General features: G+C 37.4%; 4 protein-coding genes across 7 annotated transcripts; 1 reads left to right on the forward strand and 3 right to left on the reverse strand.

Moving 5' to 3' along the window:
• Window positions 1-187: 187 nt before the first annotated feature.
• Window positions 188-6,903, reverse strand: LOC17881754. 3 transcript variants are annotated; one of them, XM_023780386.1, is made up of 17 exons: window positions 6,498-6,903; window positions 5,931-6,261; window positions 5,468-5,708; window positions 4,957-5,222; window positions 4,360-4,524; window positions 4,124-4,263; window positions 3,524-4,055; window positions 3,316-3,407; window positions 2,956-3,018; window positions 2,788-2,876; window positions 2,638-2,703; window positions 1,917-2,546; window positions 1,757-1,822; window positions 1,598-1,668; window positions 1,430-1,487; window positions 1,078-1,333; window positions 188-846 (listed from the first exon to the last, which is right to left on the reverse strand). In XM_023780386.1, the coding sequence occupies exons 2-17, from the start codon at window positions 6,203-6,205 to the stop codon at window positions 389-391; spliced, it is 3,468 nt and encodes a 1,155-aa protein (XP_023636154.1). In that variant the 5' UTR covers window positions 6,206-6,261; window positions 6,498-6,903; the 3' UTR covers window positions 188-388. The 3 variants fall into 3 exon arrangements, with proteins under 3 accessions (XP_023636154.1, XP_023636155.1, XP_023636153.1); XM_023780387.1 differs by having other exon boundaries at window positions 188-840; window positions 3,524-4,058; XM_023780385.1 differs by having other exon boundaries at window positions 3,524-4,058.
• A 1,091-nt stretch (window positions 6,904-7,994) lies between these two features.
• On the reverse strand, window positions 7,995-10,246 carry LOC17883505. Its single transcript, XM_006288057.2, has 5 exons — window positions 10,078-10,246; window positions 9,726-9,987; window positions 9,158-9,369; window positions 8,793-9,060; window positions 7,995-8,444 (listed from the first exon to the last, which is right to left on the reverse strand). Exons 2-5 carry the CDS (start codon window positions 9,975-9,977, stop codon window positions 8,151-8,153), a joined length of 1,026 nt encoding a protein of 341 aa, XP_006288119.1. The 5' UTR covers window positions 9,978-9,987; window positions 10,078-10,246; the 3' UTR covers window positions 7,995-8,150.
• A 1,271-nt stretch (window positions 10,247-11,517) lies between these two features.
• Window positions 11,518-15,558, forward strand: LOC17883569 (poly [ADP-ribose] polymerase 3). The gene is made up of 16 exons (XM_023781151.1): window positions 11,518-11,658; window positions 11,732-11,973; window positions 12,060-12,258; window positions 12,345-12,458; window positions 12,551-12,678; window positions 12,767-12,941; window positions 13,014-13,147; window positions 13,226-13,463; window positions 13,552-13,679; window positions 13,764-13,840; window positions 13,934-14,094; window positions 14,184-14,393; window positions 14,468-14,570; window positions 14,652-14,734; window positions 14,816-15,142; window positions 15,242-15,558. The coding sequence occupies exons 1-16, from the start codon at window positions 11,605-11,607 to the stop codon at window positions 15,314-15,316; spliced, it is 2,448 nt and encodes an 815-aa protein (XP_023636919.1). The 5' UTR covers window positions 11,518-11,604; the 3' UTR covers window positions 15,317-15,558.
• A 337-nt stretch (window positions 15,559-15,895) lies between these two features.
• LOC17884290 (zinc finger protein ZPR1) lies at window positions 15,896-21,125 on the reverse strand. Of its 2 annotated transcripts, XM_023781471.1 has the most exons (18): window positions 21,029-21,085; window positions 20,915-20,959; window positions 20,508-20,710; window positions 20,025-20,069; window positions 19,803-19,843; window positions 19,578-19,659; window positions 19,391-19,435; window positions 19,133-19,189; window positions 18,724-18,783; window positions 18,501-18,628; window positions 18,166-18,415; window positions 17,946-18,012; window positions 17,773-17,843; window positions 17,594-17,683; window positions 16,943-17,051; window positions 16,594-16,685; window positions 16,395-16,500; window positions 15,896-16,178 (listed from the first exon to the last, which is right to left on the reverse strand). In XM_023781471.1, exons 3-18 carry the CDS (start codon window positions 20,631-20,633, stop codon window positions 16,063-16,065), a joined length of 1,485 nt encoding a protein of 494 aa, XP_023637239.1. In that variant the 5' UTR covers window positions 20,634-20,710; window positions 20,915-20,959; window positions 21,029-21,085; the 3' UTR covers window positions 15,896-16,062. The 2 variants fall into 2 exon arrangements, with proteins under 2 accessions (XP_023637239.1, XP_006289978.1); XM_006289916.2 differs by lacking the exon at window positions 20,915-20,959 and having other exon boundaries at window positions 21,029-21,125.
• Window positions 21,126-22,920: the final 1,795 nt, after the last annotated feature.

Below are 22,920 nucleotides of genomic sequence, written 5' to 3' on the forward strand. Positions count from 1 at the left end.
CCCAGTTGTTTTACGATTTAAAGCCCAATATTTAGGCCCACTTATGGAGATTATTGCATTACCGATTTCTAACTGTAGCAAAATATAAATACTCAAGCCTTCAGTAAGATATTTCGAACACTTGCCCAAATTTTTATAGTTATTAGATTTGTAGTGAAGTGTCATCCCAGAGCAACAAACGTATGAATACTTTGAAAGATGGGAAATACATAGATTATATATTAATATCAAATCAAAGTTCAAACAATACTCGGCCTAAAAGGCAGACTATCACTATTCACCACAAATCTTTATATACATAAAATTAGAAACAAAAATCATAAGAAATTATTAACTGTTGTTGTATGCGTCAGACCAATTTCTTCTGTCAAATATGTTTTGCCCATCCTTATCCAAACATAAATGAGAGATCATCCATAGGAACCTCGTCAAGCCCTGCTGTATCAATATCCTGAAGACCATCGAACCAGCTTCCAAGATCCGCCTGGTCGTCTATTTCCTCTAGATCACGGAATGCTAATTTGGAGAAATCGATGGGACCTTCCTCATCAACTGCACCGTCTCCAGAGGTACCTCCTCTGTTCGTGGTGCCTCTGCTTGCTGGACCTGTTGGGTGAGTTGATGTTGTTGTTGATCTTGATTGGTTTTCGTTATTGTTGTTATTGTTCTTTTCTTTCGGTTTCGGTTTGTTCTTGTTCCTGAAACCATCTTCTCTCCCACTTCTCTTACCTTGAACCCCTCCTCCACTAAGAATCGCGCTGTCTATGCTCGTTGTGACTTTAGATGAAGCGCATCCGATAACATCATCTATCAATGCTTCTCTTCTCTTTGTACTAGACACTGCACCTACACAACCCAAGTAGCTCATCAGATTTTCCGACAAAAAGGTTAGCATGTGACTACTGTCTAACTATTTCATCAAGGGACTTGACCTTTTGTATCTAATAAAATACATTTGAAAGTGTTTTCGCATTTATCTGAAATAATCTTTATTCATGTTTTCATACATGTTATAGCAGAAGAATCTACTAAAAAGTCAATTACGGAATCAACATGTGAAGTTCAGATTTTGTGTACCTGAACCCTTGGCCTCAGCCTGATGGTTAGAAGGTTCATTCAGTGTGTTACTGGCTGTTCCAGAGCCACCATTTTCTGATGACTTTGCATCGTTGCTGGGAGAACTAAACAATATGTCTTGAAGTGCAGGATCAGCAAAACAGCTAAGCCCAGTTTCTTCGAACTTACGACATCTAGCAACTGTCCGCCTGATGAACGACAGCGCTACTTGTCTTGAAACCTTGTTGACTTTCGCTGATTTACTTCCACGGCATGCCTATTTTCAGAGTAACATCAATAATTAAAAACCTCACGTGTATATATATATATATATACACACATATGTACATCCAAATTAATGTTGGTTTCTTACCATTCTTTTCTTGTGCGCTGTTTCCACCAGCTGGTCCATAGCAAGATGCTCAATTTTCCTGCACATAACCCTCATCAGCAACTATGACTTTGCAACTTGAAAGACAGTGATCTAGTCTGCCCAAAAAAAAAAAAAGGAAGACAATGATCTGAAAAAGACAAAGCCAACCTTTTCTCAACATCTTTCCCCTTCTGGATAGTAATATTTAGCTTCTCCAGCTTTTTCTTCTTGTTTCGGATCTAGTATTGGTCAAAAATGAAATATGAGAAAGGTGACGCAAAGACGAATTTTTAATGACTACGAATTAAATATTTGTTTTGCATGTACCTGCTGATAAATGCCTTCCTTTAACTCCATAACATCAGTGCTCATAGTTTCTTCAGCCAGATCAGGCTGTGATAACAATGGAAATAAGTTTTCAAGATGAGTAACATTTTTTCCGTAGCTCAAGATTTTGACAGATTAAATGACTGGAAACAAAACCTACCATTGCATCAGGAAACACACCAATGCTCTGTAGTTCCAGAAGAATTCGCTCATCCAAAGACATATGTTGATACTGGGTGTCAGATACTGGGAAGTTGGGAATGTTCACTTCCCTAGCTTGCAAGTGACCCAAACTATTTGAATATGTCTCATTGCCGAGTACGGCGTCTGCATGTGAAAGATCATCATCCCCAGTCCACTGTTCATTGCTATGAACAGATATAGACATGCTACCATTTCTGAAAGGGTTAGACACGACACTCCTCTCACTGGAAAATCTGTCAAACAAACAACTCTTAGGTGTCTGGAAATCCCCACTTGACTCTACTTCAAATTCCATTCTGTCTCGCTCTCTGAACTCGGTGTCAATATAGGTACATGAACCACAGTGAGAATCGTCACTAGCATAATGAAGAGACAGATTCTTCCCTCCATTGAACTGTACAACTTCTTCTCCATCATCTTCCTCAATTAAGGCAGAAAGTACCCTCTTATACAACGGAGTACTCTCATTCAATTTTCTCATGTCCAATCTCTCAAATGAAAGACCAGATACACATGATGAGGTTGGACTTGAATAGTCAACAATTCCCTCACCAGGGCGATGTAGTACTTTGGGCAATTTAACACCCTGAAAAAAATATTTTCTTTCATTCAGGCCACATTCATATTATAAAAAGAGACTATAAAACTAGACATTGCTGCAGGAGTTTGCAACTTACCAGGATGTTATAACCATCTAAGATTGCCTTTGACAGAGATTCATCGAGTTCTTCCGCAAAATTCAACTGTTTTTAGATAATTAAAATTATCAAGAGCTAGCATCCTAGAGAGAAGTCAAATAAAATATACTATATATTATCGATTATTACCTGATCCTTCATGTTTTGCATGTCGTCTGCATTGACGGCAGCAAAGATGTGGTCCATCTTCTTCCAAAACTTACCAGAACAAGCAAGATCTACAAAAACATATTTCTAGTTAGAAGGAAATTTGTGGCAGTAAAACTTGAAAGACATGACACATGGAAGGATGAATACTTGCTGCCTTCCGTGCCGAATTGGCTGCTGCAAAAATATCTTCACGATCATCATCAGATTCACCTGAAAAGCCAAAAATCCACTTGCATTCATGCTTAGGAACTGGCACCATCAGAAGCATGAGGTGCTCTATAGGGAATCATACAGCTAAGCTGACATGCAGAGATTACATTCAACTACCACCACTATCCTCTTAGAAATTAAATATATCCCCTTGCACAATTGAAAATAACTGAGCAAGAACTAATAGTTACATAATTCGGCTTAAGTCTCGTATATCCCAGAACACAGTTTGGTAATGCTATCTGATAACCGTGAATATGGTGAAAGATTAGAACTCAAATGCAAAAAAACAACTACCTGTAATATCTGAAGGAGTATTTGCATTTGAAGCAAGCCGAGTAGAAGGTTTACGATCTTTAACCTTTTTGGCAGGTGGACGCCCATATTTGCTGTTCAGAGAGAGAAAGTAGGTAAAACAATTAATCTTAGATTTAAGATTTATATTCACCATAATATTGTGAAAGTAGAAGGGATAAGGAAAAGAACTGAATTAGGTATAGATCACCTTCTATTTTTATCTGAAGCAATCTTGACATTGTGAATAGGCTTCTCTACTGGTAAATTCTCCGACTTAACCATGACAGGATGAAAGCCAGGAGTTGTCAGCGATGAAACACTTTCGCTCTTTCCTTGCTTCCATGCACCACCTCCTTTATGACTGGTTTGAGTCTTATTCTTCCTTATCGGAAGTAATAGCGACCCTGATTTAGGAGTTGTGAACAAGTCACCACTCCCAAAAGCACGCTCTCTTGTTTTGGTGTCTCCAGCTCCTGAGTCCTCACTTTCAGATAACCCGTATGGCGATGAAGCATTCCTCAACTCCCTTTTCATTTTTAAAGGGCTACTATCAACAACTGAGACTGACGTGGTGGTTCCAGGGGATGCTCTAGGACTAAAATCAGATGTTGCAAAACCTTGAGCTGAGATCTTGCTTTCAGCATGCTTTATTACAGGCGAAACTACATTTGTTCTCCTTGTTCGAGAATTCTTATGCGGTCTCTGGCCAACCCATTGAGCCATAGCAAGTGTAGATGAACCTGCTGGAAATGAAAGCGTTAGCTTATTCCCATAGACATTACTGATACTGTATTTCGGCAACACTAACCTTGTAATACACCGGATGGGGAATCAACTTTGGATGAACAATCAACACCCATAACAGCTGCTGTTCTTGGAGCCCTAGAAACCTTTCCTTTCAATATTGCAGTAGAGCTGTTTGTGGGGCTATCATCCAATAAGTTTCTCCTAGATATGCACAATTATGCAATTATCAGTCACATAAACAATTTGCTTATAAATTGGAGCAAAATCTAGAACAAAAAGCTTGAGGTATCTGCTCACTTATTGTTTCCTTTGGCTAGCCTCTGCTCAGCAAGTACTGAACGATCCCTTGCAATGGAAACAGACTCCAACTCGTTCCTAGATAATGCAACCATACCTGGACTGTCTGGCTCAAACGAAGTCTCAAGTCTATTAATCCCACTCACCCCGGGTGAAGATTTTGATCTGCAAAAAATGGCCACATTATGTTTTCTTTAAAGAAGCAACATTATGAGAGAGGGATCAATCCAGAAAACTATATATATACAAATGCATGTTGCAAGAAAATTCCACAAAAGTAAGATCAACTGAAAAAATCTAGATACAATCCAGTTCAAATGAGAAACTTGAGATCTGGGCACTAACTTAAAATAGCTCATGGACATAGAACATGAAGAATATCGTAGCTCAATTAAAACATTATGATTCTGCAATAACAACTAGTAAACAAACGCAATAGTAATCTCTTTTTAGGTCCATTTATGTCCCCGGACTATAGAATAGGTAATAACATCCTCAAACAATCACTGTTATATGCTCCAAATTTTTTTAAGTTGTACTTTAGCTAACCAGCAGCGATAACTACCAGGTTTATTATCTTATATTTTTATTGCACACCTGAAATTCTGGGTGTCACAAGAACGCAGCTTAGAGTCAGTTGTTGGCTTTGGCTGCATGACACGCTGATCAGGATTCATAATTCGGTTTCCTAAAGTAGCAACAGATCGTTTCCTTTTCATTCTCGTCTCCCATCCTTCACCACCAACAGGTAATCTACGTATCTTCTCTTCTATTCGCACTGGTTCTCCAGAAACACTTGGAGGTGAATCAGAGCCCTTGTCAATAACCTGTTGCCTTGCAAGGGCAGCAATTCTACTATCACCCTGAAAGCAAAAACAGACAGACACCATTAAACAACAGTGACATGGGAGAAGTGCTTTTAGAAATTAGAACACACTAATTGAACAATCGAGCAATATATTCAAATCCCTTGTCCTCTAGAAAGAAGGCAAAAATTGCTAAACATGGAGTGGAGGATGAACGGAATAGAAAAATGCCAAGGAAAATTAACAATCAATTATAAATTAATAAGCTACCAATAAATCTAAAGTGAGGTTTAGATACAAACCCGCAAATCTGCAACAGTTGTACGAGCACGTTTGTTTAATCCAAGCATCTTTTTCCTTTCCTCGGATCTTTGAGCCATAGTGTCTTGTGTTCTTGGAACCTGGTTTCTGAACTTATCGAAGTTTGCTGCGTCCATTCTCTCACCAGGTGGTAAATCATTTCGCCGTCGTTTCTTTGAACTTAATGTCTCTGCGTATTTTTCCAACTTGAATATGGATTCACTTAGTTTCTTAGCTAGATCCCTACAAGAAACCCAAGATTTTAGTGAAGCTTGGTAAAGAAAAAAAGATTAAGCAACAAGTCTGCGGTCTAGTAGATACTGTATTATACTTAAACCCCTAAGCAAAAACTATCCAACTATAATAAGTCGATAGTCACAATAAATTTAAATGTTTACAAGGCATAATCACAGCGTAAAAACCAGTCACAACATATGAAAGAAAGCAAAATATTAAAAGCCATACCCAGCCTCTCTGGAAGTATCTAGCACACTTTCTTTAAAGTGCTTGAGCTCCTCTGTTGCTACAGGTGGAGAAGGTCTGGGATGGGACATCCCAAAAGAATTATCTTCAGACGAGGCCCTACTAGGGACACCAAGAACTCTTCTAAGCTCTCCTGAACGAGTATAGCTTGGATTGATGATTCTAATGGGTTCCAATGGTAAGACTTGAGACAAATTTGGGGTATCAGACGACAATCCTGTGGTACCCCTGCTCAAATTGTTACCAGAACCTAGCATTATTATGCCCCTCGGTCTACTACACTAATTGCTTCACACTAAAAGCAGCTCAAAACCTGCAACCAGGAACAGAGGTACTTATTAATCCTCAGAAACAGTAAGATCACTATCTTAATGAGATTCAAAGAACTCAAATTTGAATAGAAGACAAATGCAAACGATATAAGGAAATCGTATAAGTAGCACTAAAGCTGATTAACTTAGAATCCAGCTAAACGAGTTCTAAAGACCAAAAATGTGAAGAACCCAATTCTCAAGGAAATTGATGAAAAAATTTCGGGAAAATCCTCACCTTTATCATCTAATCACAAGCCATAAACAAATCACAAACAGCCCAGATAACCCTAGAATTCAACAACACCACCGTCGAATTCAATTTCCCCGGCGAGAAATTGCAAAAACCCTAGAATCGCGGAGAAGAACCACACAACAACAAAAAAAACACGGGGAAGTTCAGCAATCGAGCTCCGAGAATCCCGAAGCGTAATTTCAGACAAGAAAAAAGCTTTGAAAATATATGTTATCTCTCTCTCTCTCTCACCCGACGAGTTTCAACAACGAGGTCAAGCTTTGTTGTTGTTGTGTAGATCAGAGGAGGAGGAGAGGGAAAAAAAGAAAAAGAGAAGAAAAACAAAATCCCCTTTTACTTAGCTCTCTTGGTTGGGCGATTTTTGCTACTTGTCCATAAAGATCTCTCTCTCTCCTCAGTTACACACGGCTTTGACCAGTGGTGTCATATTAAGTTCTTTCTAAAAGAGTAAAAGGATATAAATTTTTTTTTATGGTTTGTGATCTTTTGAGATTGAATTGTGATTTCTTTTGCTTAGTTTTTGAGATTCATTTCAGTTTATTTTGCTATGGGTTTGATTGATAACCTTGTTTAACTTTTAGACGAAAAAACGATATTAACGATCTTGGAGTAAACAGTTAAAGAGAAATTCGTTAGAAATGGCGGTAAAAAAGTTCGTTGAGCTAAAACAAAACGGTTGAATACAAACAAATTAAATATGATATATTAAATTTTGGTTTTATTTGTAAAATTCATTTATGAAAATAAACAAAAATAGTTTTACGAAAAAATGAAATGATTAGAAAAATTTACCCCTCCGCTTTGTAAATAAGACAATTATAAACTCGCATAAATTTATATGGTTTGCAATTTAGATTGAATTGTGATTTCTTTTGTTTTTTTGGAGATTCATTTCGGTTTATTTAACCATGGGGTTCGATTGATAACCTCGTTTAAATTTTGGATGAATTTTTTTTTAATGGTAATGAAAAAACAATTTTAAAAAGTGGTTAGAAATGGCGGTAGAGAAACATCGTTGAGTTAAAACAAACAGTTAAATAATAGTACGGTTGATAACAAACAGTTGAATGCAAAAAGATTATTTAAATTTTAAATAAAATATGTTAAATTTCAGTTTTATTTTTAGGACTTGTTTAGGAAAATAAGATAAATAAACATAAATTTGCAAAAAAATAGAAACTATTCAATAATTTGAGAATAATGCAAATCACCTATTTAGTAAAAAGGCAGTCTAAACTCAAACATTTTTTAACGGTTTACAACACTCGTTTAAATATCTTAGGGGTTATTGGTTTGAATTTAGAAATCCAATAACCAATACCGATAAAAGATAAAAAGAAAAGCCAATATAAAATAAAACAAAACTGTCAAGATTGTATTAATGTTTCACGAAGAAAATATAAAAACGCTTAGCTCAAAGTTATTATATTTGAGTATTCTATTTGAGTATATATTGTTAAGAATTTGTCCCTAACTTAGTGACTTTCAAGATTTTTTTCCATTTCAGTTACTATCTTATTATATGATAATCCATCAAATAAAATCTCTTAAATAAGCTAAGTTCATAATGGCATCTATTACAATTAGTAGAGAGGACGTTAAGATATCTTTGTGTAGATATATAGATTATGACCATCAGACGTCGACAAGAAGGGCCTTTATAATGTCTACGCATTTATCCTCCTCGGCTGTTAGAAGATGTCCATAACCTAAGACCTCGTGGTACTTAATCCATGGAAGCTTTTGGGATATGTATCGATTGATTTCGTATGGAATGATTCTGTCTTCCATCGCTTGCCACACATGGACCGATCCTTCGCCTTCCGGGAACGGATTCTCCAATTCGGTCGGGTCGAATTCCCATGTCGCAAATCCAGCTATCATGTCCCGGTGAAGGCATTCGTGGTCTCCTTGTTGTCGGACCTTTTCCTGGGGGTGTGACCGATCAATAAACAAAATGTAGGGTCAAACTTTAAAAATATGTAAAGGTACATGACACTGGCCGAAAGAAACCTATGGATCTAAATCTTATTTGTTATTTCCAACTTGGCCCATGAGCTTCTAAAAACTTCTACTTTAACCCCTTTTCTTAAGACAGAACAACCCATCAATCTGTCTAAATTTTCCAATATGGCCTTGAACTTTTTATCTGTTTTAATTTGGTCCATGAACTATTTCTTAATGTAGACCCATGAACGTATTCCAAATTACAGTTTGGTCCATGAACTATCACTGTCATACAATGCAAAAAAAAAAAAAAAGGTTTAAGCTTATTACCATGGCAGGGTTTGGGTGCTCCATTTTCTTCTTTATGATGACCAAATCTCTATCGCTGCATAAGGCATTGTTCCCTGTGATCATACTCGAAGACGGAAACAGTTTTTGGGTCAACCACCAATATAACAACCACGGAACGTAATGAGCCACTTTAAATGTCCATTGGTCTTTCGTTGGCATTAGCTCCAACGCTTTACTCAATTTGTCTTGAGGCACTTTAGTCCACCAATAGTTCACAAATGGAACCACTAATACTGCTCCAGCTAGTCTATATATGAACCCCACACCAAAAGGAACATTTAATTATGAGACGGAAGAAAAGTGAAAAAAGACAGAACACAACTTCGAACCTTTTTATATATTACCTGTGGGGAATGTATTTGAGACAACTGTAAACAGAGTAAGCACCAAGTGATATACCAAGAACGTAGAACTTTGGTCCGATCTTGAGTTTATCGGCGAGTTCTTGAATGTCGTATGCTTCACTCTTGACTGTGCGTGATGGGTGTGGATCACTTTCTCCATATCCTGCTCTATCGTAGAATACAAAGTATATCCCAAGTTCCTCGATCAGATCCTGCCAAAACAAAAAAAAAAAACACAAAGAGACTAATTGTTCATTGCAATTAAAGTTGTGGTTGCTTCAAAACTTAATGTTGCTTTTGCGTTTTACATATGAAGCGTTTATATGTATATAAAGGTAATTTATAAAATTCATAAACATGAACTCAAAGTTCATAAAACATGAACTCAATCATCGAAGGTACCAAAGATAATAAATTCTCATTTGGGAGAAAATACCAAAAACCAAAAAGATAAACAAAACAAAAACTATATCACACATGTGAAAGCAAATATATGACAAATGGTGAAAATGCACATGTGACAAGTGCGAGAAATAATAAGTAAAGAAAACAAAAAAAATTAAAGTACCTTAGGAATGGGAAATTGACTGTCTTTGGAGCTATTGAAGCCATGAACGACAATAATCTTGTAGTTAGCATTGGCTCTATCAACTCCATATTCTCTATAAGCAAGATGTCGTCCATCACTAAGCTTGACTCTCGGAGAAGTAACCGGAGGACCGTTTGGAACGCCGCAGATTCGTGGTGGTGGAGGCTTTAACGATCGGTAAATGTAGCCTATAAGGCAGATGATGGTCGCAACCATAACCGAAAACATCATTATTGTTAACCTGAAAACAAATACCAAGATTGGTGATGCTCAAACCAAGAAATCCAAAATTTAGATCTGATAAGAAAGAAAGATGTAAAAGAGAAGAGACCTAATTTCTTTTTTCTCTTGAGATGGAGAGATGCTTTGTAGGCTGGTTAAAATAATGATCTCATATTTATACTAGAAAAGGATCATACATGGGAATAGTTTTTACAAAGAAGTCTAAAGATTAATGTAATGAAAATTCAAGAAAATTATCAGTTTTATCAAGAAATGAGTGAGAGAATGAGAAGAGACACAATCACCGTCAGATTGGTATCCACTTGTTGACGTTAGCAGACAGTAGGAAGGAATGGTAGTAGTAAACACGCATTATTGTGACGTTGACATGCGTAATTGCTGTCTTATGATCCCAAATCTTTGTTGACTATGACTCTTATAGCCATGGTCGTATTATTGTTGTTGTTGTTGCATCATCATCATGGGTTATAATCTTCATACAATGCATCTTCTTTAACACTACAATAAATTCTAGTTTGTTTCTTCTTCTTTTTTTTTGACATAATACTTTAATAAAATAAGGAAAAACAAAAGAATTTGAAACATATATATACTAAGACAACTATTTTAAAAAATTTCCACTTTCCAACTACAATTCCACAAATTTGATCATTTAGGAAAAGTATTTTTTTGAAAATAAATAAATCTCATATTTGATTAAGAGTAAAATATAAAAAATAGATAACAACTGGAAATTGAATAATACAAAACTTACCAAAATTAGACTGAAAGTGGATATTGTATATTTACATGGAAATTTTCTCTGAGTGGGGTTGTATATTATTGTGTATCCATCCACACATTCTTACTTTTCTATTTTGTTTTTTTTTTTTACTTTCTCTCATTCTTGTATTTTTCTAATTTGTTTTCATATCAAAAGCACAACTAAAAACAGAATTTGTTTAGCTGTCGTAATTAGAGGAAGTTAAACCATTTGTTTTGTTCATAAAGATGAAATTGATGTAAACAACCTTTTCTTTGCCCACTTATTGATGAAGTTCTTTCATAACAATTAAGCTTCTAGGTTGATTTCAGAATTGAAATTAACTATACTCGGTCGAATTAACTAGTTCCGGTTTTTAAGTCTTTTGTTTTTGGTAAATTTCCGGTTTAACGAAATGGATAAGAAACTTAAAAGTCCCAACCAAAATTAACCGAAGTCAACTACAGAAGATGATGCTATAAGTTATAGAAAGGATTACCATAGAGACAATAACACGTCATACATACAAAAAGATGGAAGATGGCAACATGCAGAGACTATAAAGAGATAAAAACAAAGAAATAACTTGAGACCAAAACCACCTGTCTGCATAAAGAGACCTAGTTTGAACACGTGGCGAATCACTACATGCTCGAGAACACTTGTTAGTCTTCCGGAGAAGACAGAGTAGCATTCTCATTGCACCGTTCGTACAAAGGACCTTTCATCTTTCTATAATTATCTTTTTTAGCAATCTGAACAAACAAATACAAAAGCCCCCCGGAAAAGAGGGATTCTCTGAAAACACTCGAATACAAAAACTTGATCTTTGGGTTTTACTTTAAAGTCAAGACAGTTCAAAGATTTGGTTCAATGAAGGTACACGAGACAAGATCTCACGCTCACATGTCTGGGGACGAACAGAAGGTTACTTGTCTATAACGATCGAACTTTATAAAATTTGTGTTAATGTGTTTTTAATTTTGGTTTGTTTCTTTAGAAGGGAAATTTAAGGAAGCATAAAGCAGAAGGGAAGCTTCCAGAAGCTGAACAGACTCAGAAGAAAGCAAAGTCGGAAAACGATAACGGCCGTTCTGTCAACGGCGCCGGTGATGTTGCTTCAGAGTACAATGAGTTTTGCAAAGCGGTTGAGGAGAATCTGTCCGTTGATCAGATTAAAGAAGTTCTTGATATCAACGGTCAGGACTCTTCTGCTCCAGAAGAGACCTTGCTAGCTCAATGGTTAGTGTCATAGATCGTTTGAACAGTTTCTTTAGTTGTGAAGACTTTAATATTCTAAGCTCCCTTTTTTTTGGGTCTTTGAGTAGTCAAGATCTGCTGTTCTATGGGGCGTTAGCTAAATGTCCTTTATGCGAAGGAAGTTTGATTTGCGACAATGAAAAGAGATTCATCTGTGGAGGTGAGATTAGTGAGTGGTGCAGTTGCGTCTTCAGCACGAAAAATCCTCCTAGAAAAGAAGAGCCAATTAAAATCCCTGATTCTGTCATGAACTCTGCTATATCTGACGTAAGTATTCCAAATCAACTATGTTTTGTTTATGTCTCTCGGATTCGTTCATCTGAGTTGTGTCATTTTGTTTTATTTCCATGTAGTTGATCAAGAAACACCAAGATCCTAAAAGTCGACCTAAGAGAGAGTTAGGCTCTGCTGATAAACCCTTTGCGGGAATGATGATCTCTCTCATGGGACGTCTCACGAGAACACATGTACGTGCTCTCTGCTCTGACCTTGCTGTGATCTTTCTTGTGATTTCTTTCTTTGCATGCGTAAAGAGTGGTTTTTCACTCTGTTGCTGCAGCAATATTGGAAGAAAAAGATCGAGAGGAACGGTGGTAAGGTCTCCAATACTGTTCAAGGCGTAACGTGTTTGGTGGTTTCTCCAGCAGAAAGGGAACGGGGTGGTACTTCGAAGATGGTGGAGGCGATGTAAGGGTTGAGGGATTTGTCCTAGATTATGTTTTATATTCAGGTTTTAGTCAAATAGTAAACTCGGTGTTGTTTCTTGTGCGTTAAGGGAACAAGGCTTGCCGGTTGTGAGTGAAGCATGGTTGATCGATAGCGTGGAGAAGCATGAAGCACAGCCACTCGAAGCTTATGACGTGGTCAGTGATCTTTCAGTGGAAGGGAAAGGGATTCCATGGGATAAACAAGATCCTAGTGAGGAGGCAATTGAATCCTTATCGGCTGAGGTGTATACATTAGCCCATCTTGGCAAAATGCTATTGACTTGAACGAATCTGATTTAAGTTTGATCTTTTCAGCTCAAAATGTATGGGAAAAGAGGAGTCTATATGGATACAAAACTTCAGGAGAGAGGAGGAAAGATTTTTGAGAAAGATGGACTCTTGTATAACTGCGCCTTCTCGCTATGCGATTTGGGAAAAGGGCGTAATGAGTATGTTAACCAACACAACATTAATATCTCTGATTCTTAAGGCCGGAAGGAGTTATTCTGATCTAGTACTCTTTGCAGGTATTGTATTATGCAGCTGATCACGGTTCCAGAGAGTAACCTGAATATGTACTTCAAAAGAGGAAAAGTAGGGGATGACCCTAATGCGGAGGAGAGGCTCGAGGAGTGGGAGGACGAAGATGCTGCCATCAAAGAGTTTGCGAGACTATTTGAGGAGGTGACAGGGAACGAATTCGAGCCATGGGAACGTGAGAAGAAGATTCAGAAGAAGCCTCATAAGTTTTTCCCAATTGATATGGTCTTAACCCGTTGTACCTTGGGCCTCAAGTACCTCTTTTTGTTGGTTAATGTATTGGTTGGTTGATGATGTTCTTTACAATCTGCAGGATGATGGGGTCGAAGTGAGAAGTGGGGCGCTTGGACTAAGGCAGCTCGGCGTTGCTTCTGCCCATTGCAAGCTTGATTCCTTCGTTGCCAACTTCATTAAAGTTCTGTGTGGTCAAGAGATTTACAAGTACTAATTCTTGACACATTCCTTAGTTCTATCAAGAACATGTCTCTACTTGTGAAAGTTTTGATCTTTGGTGTTCTTTTCCAGATATGCGTTGATGGAGCTAGCAATGGATCCACCTGATCTGCCTATGGGAATGCTAACTGATATTCACCTGAAACGATGTAAGCTTTGGTAGAAAAGAGTTCTTCAGGTATCACTTCACTTCTTACTGTTATGATTTTGACTCGTGAGCTGTGGTTATGCTTTATTTTCAGGTGAAGAGGTATTACTCGAGTTTGTTGAGAAGATCAAGACAACAAAGGAGACGGGTCAGAAAGCTGAGGCAATGTGGGCAGACTTTAGCTCACGGTGGTTCTCTTTGATGCATAGTACAAGGCCAATGCGATTGCACGATGTCCATGAACTAGCAGACCATGTAAGTAACAAGTGTATCATCTCTTTTTTTGTTATTGTAGTATGCCAGTACAGTAGCCTTTATCTTATAGTATTGGATCAATGTTGCAGGCGGCCTCTGCTTTTGAGACGGTGAGGGACATAAACACAGCATCTCGTTTGATAGGAGACATGCGTGGAGACACACTCGATGACCCGTTGTCTGATAGGTACAAGAGACTTGGCTGCAAGATTTCTGTGGTAGACAAAGAGTCTGACGATTACAAGATGGTTGTAAAGTACCTAGAGACTACTTATGAGCCCGTGAAAGTCTCTGATGTGGTAAGCTCCGTCTCTTGTCATGCGTTTTATGAGTTTTTCAATGGCTTTAATGATGTGTGATGGTGTTGTTGCAGGAGTATGGTGCGTCAGTGCAGAACGTTTTTGCTGTCGAGTCAGAAGCAATTCCTTCGTTAGATGAGATCAAGAAGTTACCGAACAAGGTCCTTTTATGGTGTGGTAAGGATTCGCAATTCATGATCACTATTCTTTCCTTTTTTGAGTTTGGTCAGTTAGTTATTAGTGTTTTCATTGTCATAGGGTCTCGGAGCTCGAATCTGTTGAGACATATCTACAAAGGGTTTTTACCTGCGGTCTGTTCTCTTCCAGTCCCCGGTTATATGGTAATTTAAACTGCTTTAGTCTTCTGCAGCATCTGTTTAGATCCATGATTAATAGTCTTATGTGGTGCTTCTTGTGTTCAGTTTGGGAGAGCGATAGTTTGTTCAGATGCAGCCGCAGAAGCTGCAAGGTATGGTTTCACGGCCGTGGATAGACCAGAAGGGTTTCTTGTATTGGCAGTAGCATCACTTGGTGAGGAAGTGACAGAATTCACAAGTCCGCCAGAGGACACAAAAACATTGGAAGATAAGAAGATGGGAGTGAAAGGGTTAGGAAGGAAGAAGACCGAAGAGTCGGAGCATTTCATGTGGAGAGATGACATAAAGGTTCCTTGTGGACGACTGGTTCCATCGGAGCATAAGGACAGCTCTCTTGAGTACAACGAGTATGCGGTGTACGATCCAAAACAGGTAAATATGGGGAAATAGTAGTGGATTAGTTTTTACTTTTGATCAAAACAAAGTGTGTGGCGGTTTTGGTTTATTAGCATATTGGTCTTTGCTTGACAGACAAGTATAAGGTTCTTGGTGGAAGTGAAGTACGAGGAGAAGGGAACGGAGATAGTCGATGTTGAGCCGGAGTAGGCTGTAGATACAGCCAACGTTTTGATTTTTGGGGTCTAGGCGGCGGCGAGAAGCCAACAAGAGATGGTTTTTTGGTGTTTCATGTTTCTTTTCTAGGTTGCAATATGGTTATATGTAAAAGTGGCTTCTTCGTTTAGGTTGTAAGGAAAATATTTTAACTTTATATATGTAACTGTTGCTGTGTAAATCTTTTGGCTCTGTGAAATAGATTCGCACAGTAATAAATATTTTCTTTTGTTAAATGAGCTAAAACTGGACTGTTTTCAGAAGTTAGTAACTATACAAAATCATGATCACCGTAGAACAAATCCCACAGACCACGACCACAAGAAGAGACATAAAAAAGAAGAGAAAATAAGAAAGGAAAAGATCCAAGCAACAAGACGGCAGACCTTGCACTCTATGTTTGCTGTTCATATGATGAAAGTCATGTCTTTTGCTTAGTCAGGGGATCGTGGATCACCCTTGAAACTGGTCCATATTAGGAAACTGGTCCATATAACAAGTCTTTTTCTACATATTAGGAAACTGGTCCATGGCGTGGATCACCCTTGAAAAACAGCTTAAGGCGACAACAAATGTGTAAATAGAAATTTAATATGAAAAGAAGTGATCTTTTTAACTTGTAAAAATGTAAGGTAAGCACGATTGTTTGTTGATTCTTTGACTGTTTACAATACAACATAGTCACACGGAAGAGTCCCGTCTGATCATCACCATCAAAAATTCGATTATGCAGACAATTTTTAAGGTAGTTTAGCTGTCTCTGTGGTGGATTCATAAGCAGCATCAGCTGAAGAAGTGTCTATGTCGTTGAGACCCAACTCCTCGTTTTGATCCCATGACCTCTCGTACTCTTCATCTGTAGTTCAAACATAACAACACTTGTTATTCGAGTCCTGTGTCCTAATTCACATTTTAAGTCTTACTTTTAAGTCTCAATTTCATTATTCCGCAGCTCACATAATTCATCAAGAAGAAAAGAAAAAAAAACAAGAACGGATATGTCTTTGACTATTTGTTTCAATTTCTGTTCAGATCAATTCAAGGCTGTAGTTAGAGAAAAAGAGCAACTTACATGTGAGTTGCTGATCATCTTTCATATCATCTGTTACTGGTGCAACAAAGGAATTTGCTAATTCATCATCAAGAATCAAAGTCCATGGCTGTTCTAAGCTTAGGAGCTGAAAGAAAAGAAAACACACGTTCATTATTGAGTTTTCTTCCACATCAAGAACACGGCAAGGCTACTAAACATGATTTCAATAAAGGCCTACCTTCGTGAGCCTGGCTCCAAATTCTCTCCACTTGTTCTTCTTACTCTCCTCCAGACTATCACCAAATGTGAATCCGTGAACTCTCGCTAGGCCTGTAAGAATCCATACCACACTTCAGTCAGTAGCTAGCTAGGAGTTATAATACATCATTGGTAATAACAAATCTAAAACACTTCCACAATCCAAACACTAAAAGCTTGGTACGGCAGAATATTGGATACTTGGATCAGCTACTTGGCATACTGATTTATGCCATGGTTCCAATATATATGTTCTAGGGTACTAAGATCACCTTACATGATTATGACAAGGATAAGGATAACACTGAGATGTTGAAGGGCAAACTCACTTTCTCTGATCTGTGTGACCAATCCTTCCACTGTTGTCACCATTCCACCAAGTGTACCACCAGCCAGCTCCAGATCAAGTTCTGGGATTATCACTCCTGCAGTGTCCGACTAATACACACGACCAATAAAATTTACCATTAATGACATTAGAAGTTGTTACTTTAAGAAACAGAAAATATTCTATAACCCAGTTCCTAGCCTACTTATTAGTTACTGGATCATAAGATTGTCAACTATAATATTGCCATCAGGTGTGTTACGTAGCCATATCAAAGGCCCAAAATGATCAAACAATTATCTGACACTTTTATAACGCTACCTTTCTCTATCTAGGTATATTAATTTGTGCCAGAGTATGTAAATGTTTCATTTTGCCAGGGAATGATATTATATACCATACACTTCGAATGAAGAATACACAGAATTTCGCAGTACCAAATAAGGTTCAGCAGTGAGATGATTTCATTGTCAAACCTTCACTCAGCTTAAACTACATACATTTAGTTACGTAATCTTGCATTTTCAGCTACTTTGAGATACATAGAATGATGTGGGGAAATCTCTCTTGATACACCATTACCCAACATTTTCCAAAAATATAACCGGTGCATTAGGACATTATACAAATGAAATTGAAGCGAAAGACTAACCTTGATAACATCTCGGCTAAGGTCCTTAACATTCTTGACAGTGAGAGTAATTTTCTTTCCCTTCTCAGGAATTGCACCACCAGGTTTTAACTGCTCACGATAACCCTAAGAAGTTAGTAACCTAAACACCAGGCATATATCTGAAATTCTCTAACAAGATCAAACCAGTGAAACCCAACCTCAGAATTACGATAACCACAGTTTTCACATGTAGATGCCATGACAATAACTTCCTGAAAGTACGGGATTTCTATTTTCTGTTAAGTGGTAACAACGACGAGTTCACCAACAAATACAAATACGGAAACTTGTTACAGAAAGTCAAGGACGGATCCGAACTTTGAAAGGATACTAGTCACAAACATCCGTGTCTCACACGGCTCCGTACATGCTCCGCAAGTTGAAGGGAAAGTCATCACCTGTTAAAAATATTGTAACGTTATATGAAATATCTTATTACAATCTAAGTTTTTAACTCTCACAAATACAACTCTGGTAGCTGGTTTTTCTCAACTGATCATAACCTTATACAGAATAGTAAGCGAAAGTTTTTCCAAAAGTTCGGAAGTTACCTCTTCAGGCGCACTGTATCTAAACAAGTTATCAGAGATATCAGTGCTATTACTCTGAGCGATCGCCCGATGACCAGCGGTTGCTCCGATTGTTCCATTAGGTACATAAGCTGTTGCAGAAGTTGCGCCAAGGCTTCCTTCCGATTGTCCAGCCTGAGATGGGTTAGCAAGATATCCAAGTGTTGCTTGTTGCTCTGGTGTTCGCTCATAGAACTTGATGGTTAAAGAGGGATCTGGTGATGGAGCATGTCTGCCATGTTGTAAATTTGTCGTAAGCAAACAAAAGATACATAACATCTTCTAGTTTTAGGTATTTCCAAGTTTAATATCCTTACGGGTTTTCAATAAAACTGTTTCCAGCAGGATCATCCAAAATGAAGGTGAAGGATGTCTCTGCTTTAGCACAAGCTCTCAGTTTGGACAAGAACTGGTCTAATGCTTCAGCAGTTTTAGGATCAACTTTCTGCGTCCAGCAAAATATAAAGTTAAATATTATTGACTGTAAAACAAATAAACTTGGTATAGAACATAAATGTCCAGCTCCAAGGTTGAATTTACCCTGCGTTCTTCTTGGAGAGCACTAAGTTCATCAGCAGCTCGCGCTAATATCCCTTCCACCTAGAATTGAAACAAAAAAGTGGGAGCTATTGACAAGGAACTGGAAAGTAGAAAAACCAAAATAAACTGAAATGAAACTGCGTAGGTCTAATTACACTCGACTAAGCCACACCAACAAGAGGTTTTCTTAACTGCAAACACTAGGTTGAAGCTAACAACGTAACACATACTGGGTTCTCACGGCCCTAAATAATTATTGCCCAAGTGACAGTTTGATGGTTATATTGTCATTAAATGAACCACTAATATGTTCTCATGAGTCGGTCACATGTTTTAGGTTGTTCTAAGATATAAATACCCCGTAAGATGAATTGTTCATAACAAGATGGTTAAGATATTAATGACTTACAGTAGACAAACTTCCACGTTGGGCCTCTGGTGGAATCTCAAAATCCAGTTCAGGAATCTGAAGACATTCATAAACTACTGTCACTTTTCAGCTTCAAATCAGTCCAGTGTTCATGGTATGATAAGCAAACTAATTCATAGTTTTCAGAACCGTTACGAAAAGTATTTCTTATAAATGTGCAGGTAGCAGCTCAGATTCGCAAAATGAGAGTAATCCAAATAAGCAATGACATGCCTAGGATTAAAAATGACCACAGACCTTAATAGTGGCTGATTCAGATTTCACAACTTGCCGGTCAAATATCTGCATATAGACATACAAGAAGATAAAAGTTAGCTTAAGGAGTGAGAGACAACTAAAATCAGATATCCGTGTTTCTTATTATCAGGATGATTTATCCAAATGAAAAGAAACGAAAACGAATACACAAGAACAGAAATTCTACCTTCACATCACCAGCTAAAACCTCTAGACTGTAACAGCATCCTCGAGGTTGAATCTCTCCCGCAAACTGAACTTCATTATTCCTATCAGATCGATCAAAGATAAATTATAGGTTACATCTTTTGGACTGAACAAAAAAAAAGAGAAATTATAGTGAAATTTATTGAACAATGACCGTAATCAGATCAAAGGCTTAAATGCATCTCAAATTCGTTAAAATTTGTACCTTTCTCCGCAATGTGGACATTCAAATGCAGATATTAAAACCTGCAACCAGAAGTAAGTTAACAGTATGCTAAGACAAGGAAGAGAAAGGTATAAATAAAACAATACAACCAAGAAAGACGTTTCTTCAAACCAACTAGAAATCTAGCGCCCGAGAATTCATACATATGAAATCTGAATCTGGAGTATGAATAGAACTGGTACAAAACAGGGTATGACATACCTTTCTGAAGTGAGGAATTAAGGTCAATAGAAATCTGGTTGTTCCCTGGAAAGAAATTACAAGTTATTTTAGGCATAGAAGGAGGATCCGAGTGCTCATATACCAAAAACAGAATTCGGAAAACATCAGTAGTATGTATACATATACTCCGATTGATTGCCACATAACCATAATTGTCAAGTATATTTCACCTCAAGTTTCTCAGTCCATCACTGAAAACATCACCAATAAGTTGAGTTTCATCCCCACTACAGGTCTCAGTCCATAGCAATCTAAAGAACTAATGATAACACTGAAGTGGAGTAGACAACAGCTATGTGCATGTACACTATTGAAAACAAGTAGATACTAAAAAGAACAAAGGCTAAAGAGAAACAAGTCTATTTCCTAGACCCTAAATTAGTCAACAAAGTGTATAGCTCTGAACATCAGAAATCTCAAAGAAACTATGCAAGTAAGTGTGTGTGTGAGAGGGAGAGATACATTTTCACCGCAGCGCATGCACATGCTCTCAACCACATAGAGAGGAGCACCGAAAGAGTGATCGGCGGAAACTGCTTCAACCACTGATCTAACATCCATCTGTTCGTCCTTTGCATTGTCCACCATATCTGAAGTTCCTCCAAACAATCTCAATATAACCAATTACCCGCAAATTGAGCTACTTCCAGGAGACAAGACCTAAACTGGTATGCGAGCAACACAGTATTAGGAAACAGAGAGAAGCTAAAAGCATGAAACTTTGTGGCCATCAACAGCTAATTTAATAAAGGATCCTAATTGAATTGGTATTTGAAGAACAAAAATTTCGTTGACAATTATTTGCAGTATCTTGCTATAGCTAATAAAAATTTATTTGTATTAAATCCTAAGAGAAGTTGGTTCCTCACCCTCTAAACACCAATCAGATATACAAAAGCAGAGATTAGAGAGCTCTGCCGACAGAAAAAAGACAGCAATGAGCAGAGATACGAAACAGAACACAGAACAGAGAGCTTTCTTACCTAGAACAAGCACGGAACAGAACAGAAACAGAGAGCTGACGTTGCCGGGAGAGAAACGAGCTGAGCCAGGAGTTGAAAACGGAGAGAGGGTTCGAGATTTTTAGGGTTCCCTCCGTTTATTTCTTTTCTTTACTCTTCTATTCGAACCGAAAATAACCGAGCTGAAACCGACACAAAATTTGAAGGTATCGAACCGAACCAGAACCGACCTCAAGACACGTGGAGCTTTTTCATCTGTCGCTCGTATTTGAAGCCTGATGAGTGATGACCTAGTTTATTTATTTATTTATCAAGGTTTACATAATTATTTAACAGTTTCATAAAGCATCACAAAAGAATCGATCAATGAACAAAAGGATCGGTGAAGCATTGGGGATTAATTATTATATTGTGTTAATTAGCAACAAAACGAATTCATGACTTATATTTGTCTTTTTAGATTATGCATTGCTCTTATACGTATGTCAATTTTTTGTAAGAGTACTTAAAATTTGTGGTTCTGTACCTATAACACCAGTCTTCACGTTTAAGAAAACATCATATGTATTATATCCAACAAAAAAAATTATCTACGAATATATATTTGAAGATCAAGATCATTATGTTACTGTAAATCAATCCGAACACGTAGCTATCAGACTATATATCAATCACATATCCTATATTGAAGTCTCATTCATATAACGTAGTTGCGAGACGGTGTTACATTGGGGTGGATTCAGAGTTTGAAGGGTGACTATCAAATTCAAACCCCACATGATACCCATAGACCCATACCTAAACTTACATAAAAATGCAAAAAATGCACTGAACTAGACATCGTACATGTGATCCACAGTTGTCAATGGTTCAAGTATCTTTAATATCACACGGCTACACCCCCATCATGCATAAAATGTCCCTAAGTCAACTTCACTATTGCCCATACCTATCGAATGGAGAATTCTAATGCTTATCATGTATTATTAGCAACATAAATTTTTCATAGTTAGATATATTCGGATATACTAGCTAGAACATTCGACAATGTTAGATTTAACCACAAGGAAACCAAACTAGTGGATAAAATGATGCATGTGGTACCGTACGATAACTAAACCAAATATATGTAGGGAAATTCACAAACTACAAGTAATTCTCAGTCACGAGATTCATACTAAATAGTACAAAAAACTATCTCAAAGGTATATATTTATGGTCGATGCTTGATATATATTATACCCTTCTACTTTTCGATATACAGTTGTAAGTGTTTCATATCACGTTAGTATATATGTATTTGCGCATTGTGTGCGTATAGAATGGATCAGTCACATGCAGGCCGTGCGTAGCTTTGTAAGAGCTAGGCAATAATTAACTATGTGTGACCCTATATATTAGATTTACGTACTCTAAAATGTGAATTTCTATAAATGTATGTTTAATACGAATAAGTAAAAGTGAAATGAGCGAGTATTTAAAATTGAAAATCCCATAAGCCAAAATCACATGAGATAAAACATATTAGCCCAAACAAATAAAAAATTATAAGTAGGACTCAAAACTAATATAAACTTTAAAGAACAATCTTTATCATCATCAGTTGGTGAACCAAATAGAATTATATAAAAGTTGAGGCCCCAAAGTTAAATGTACGAGGCATCCACATCTATTTTTACAGTAAGCACGGCCCTACCCACATGGAAACACATTGACATAACATCATTATTTATGGTTGTGAATAGAGAGAGCTGCGTGAGAAGAGAGCGGTCCATGTCTCGGAGACTCGGACGAAACAAACCTCCCATTTGTTCTCTCATTCGCAGAGTAAATATTGAACCACAAGTACTTTCTTGTCTACATCGGTTTTCAACAGTTGAACAGAACGATCCACGAAGTCAAGACTAGTACTG

The sequence above is a fragment of the Capsella rubella genome, unplaced genomic scaffold (genome assembly GCF_000375325.1).
Source record: "Capsella rubella cultivar Monte Gargano unplaced genomic scaffold, Caprub1_0 scaffold_6, whole genome shotgun sequence".
Lineage (NCBI taxonomy): Eukaryota > Viridiplantae > Streptophyta > Magnoliopsida > Brassicales > Brassicaceae > Capsella > Capsella rubella.

What these genes read in the sequence shown, in the direction of transcription:
- LOC17883505 (XM_006288057.2), bottom strand. Translation starts at nt 9,977, where the DNA reads ATGATGTTTTCGGTTATGGTTGCGACCATCATCTGCCTTATAGGCTAC. An exon ending in GTCAATTTCCCATTCCTAAG is followed by an intron (nt 9,370 to 9,725) that starts GTACTTTAATTT and finishes TTGTTTTGGCAG; the next exon opens with GATCTGATCGAGGAACTTGG. An exon ending in AGCACCCAAACCCTGCCATG is followed by an intron (nt 8,445 to 8,792) that starts GTAATAAGCTTA and finishes TCACACCCCCAG; the next exon opens with GAAAAGGTCCGACAACAAGG.
- LOC17884290 (XM_006289916.2), bottom strand. Translation starts at nt 20,633, where the DNA reads ATGGTGGACAATGCAAAGGACGAACAGATGGATGTTAGATCAGTGGTT. An exon ending in TTTTAGCTGGTGATGTGAAG is followed by an intron (nt 19,436 to 19,577) that starts GTAGAATTTCTG and finishes GTCTATATGCAG; the next exon opens with ATATTTGACCGGCAAGTTGT. An exon ending in AACAGTTTTATTGAAAACCC is followed by an intron (nt 18,416 to 18,500) that starts GTAAGGATATTA and finishes ACAACATGGCAG; the next exon opens with ACATGCTCCATCACCAGATC.
- LOC17881754 (XM_023780385.1), bottom strand. Translation starts at nt 6,205, where the DNA reads ATGCTAGGTTCTGGTAACAATTTGAGCAGGGGTACCACAGGATTGTCG. An exon ending in CCCATCCGGTGTATTACAAG is followed by an intron (nt 4,059 to 4,123) that starts GTTAGTGTTGCC and finishes TTTCATTTCCAG; the next exon opens with CAGGTTCATCTACACTTGCT. An exon ending in GTGTGTTTCCTGATGCAATG is followed by an intron (nt 1,823 to 1,916) that starts GTAGGTTTTGTT and finishes TTGTTATCACAG; the next exon opens with CCTGATCTGGCTGAAGAAAC.
- LOC17883569 (XM_023781151.1), top strand. Translation starts at nt 11,605, where the DNA reads ATGAAGGTACACGAGACAAGATCTCACGCTCACATGTCTGGGGACGAA. An exon ending in CAAGGTCCTTTTATGGTGTG is followed by an intron (nt 14,571 to 14,651) that starts GTAAGGATTCGC and finishes TCATTGTCATAG; the next exon opens with GGTCTCGGAGCTCGAATCTG. An exon ending in CGGTGTACGATCCAAAACAG is followed by an intron (nt 15,143 to 15,241) that starts GTAAATATGGGG and finishes TTTGCTTGACAG; the next exon opens with ACAAGTATAAGGTTCTTGGT.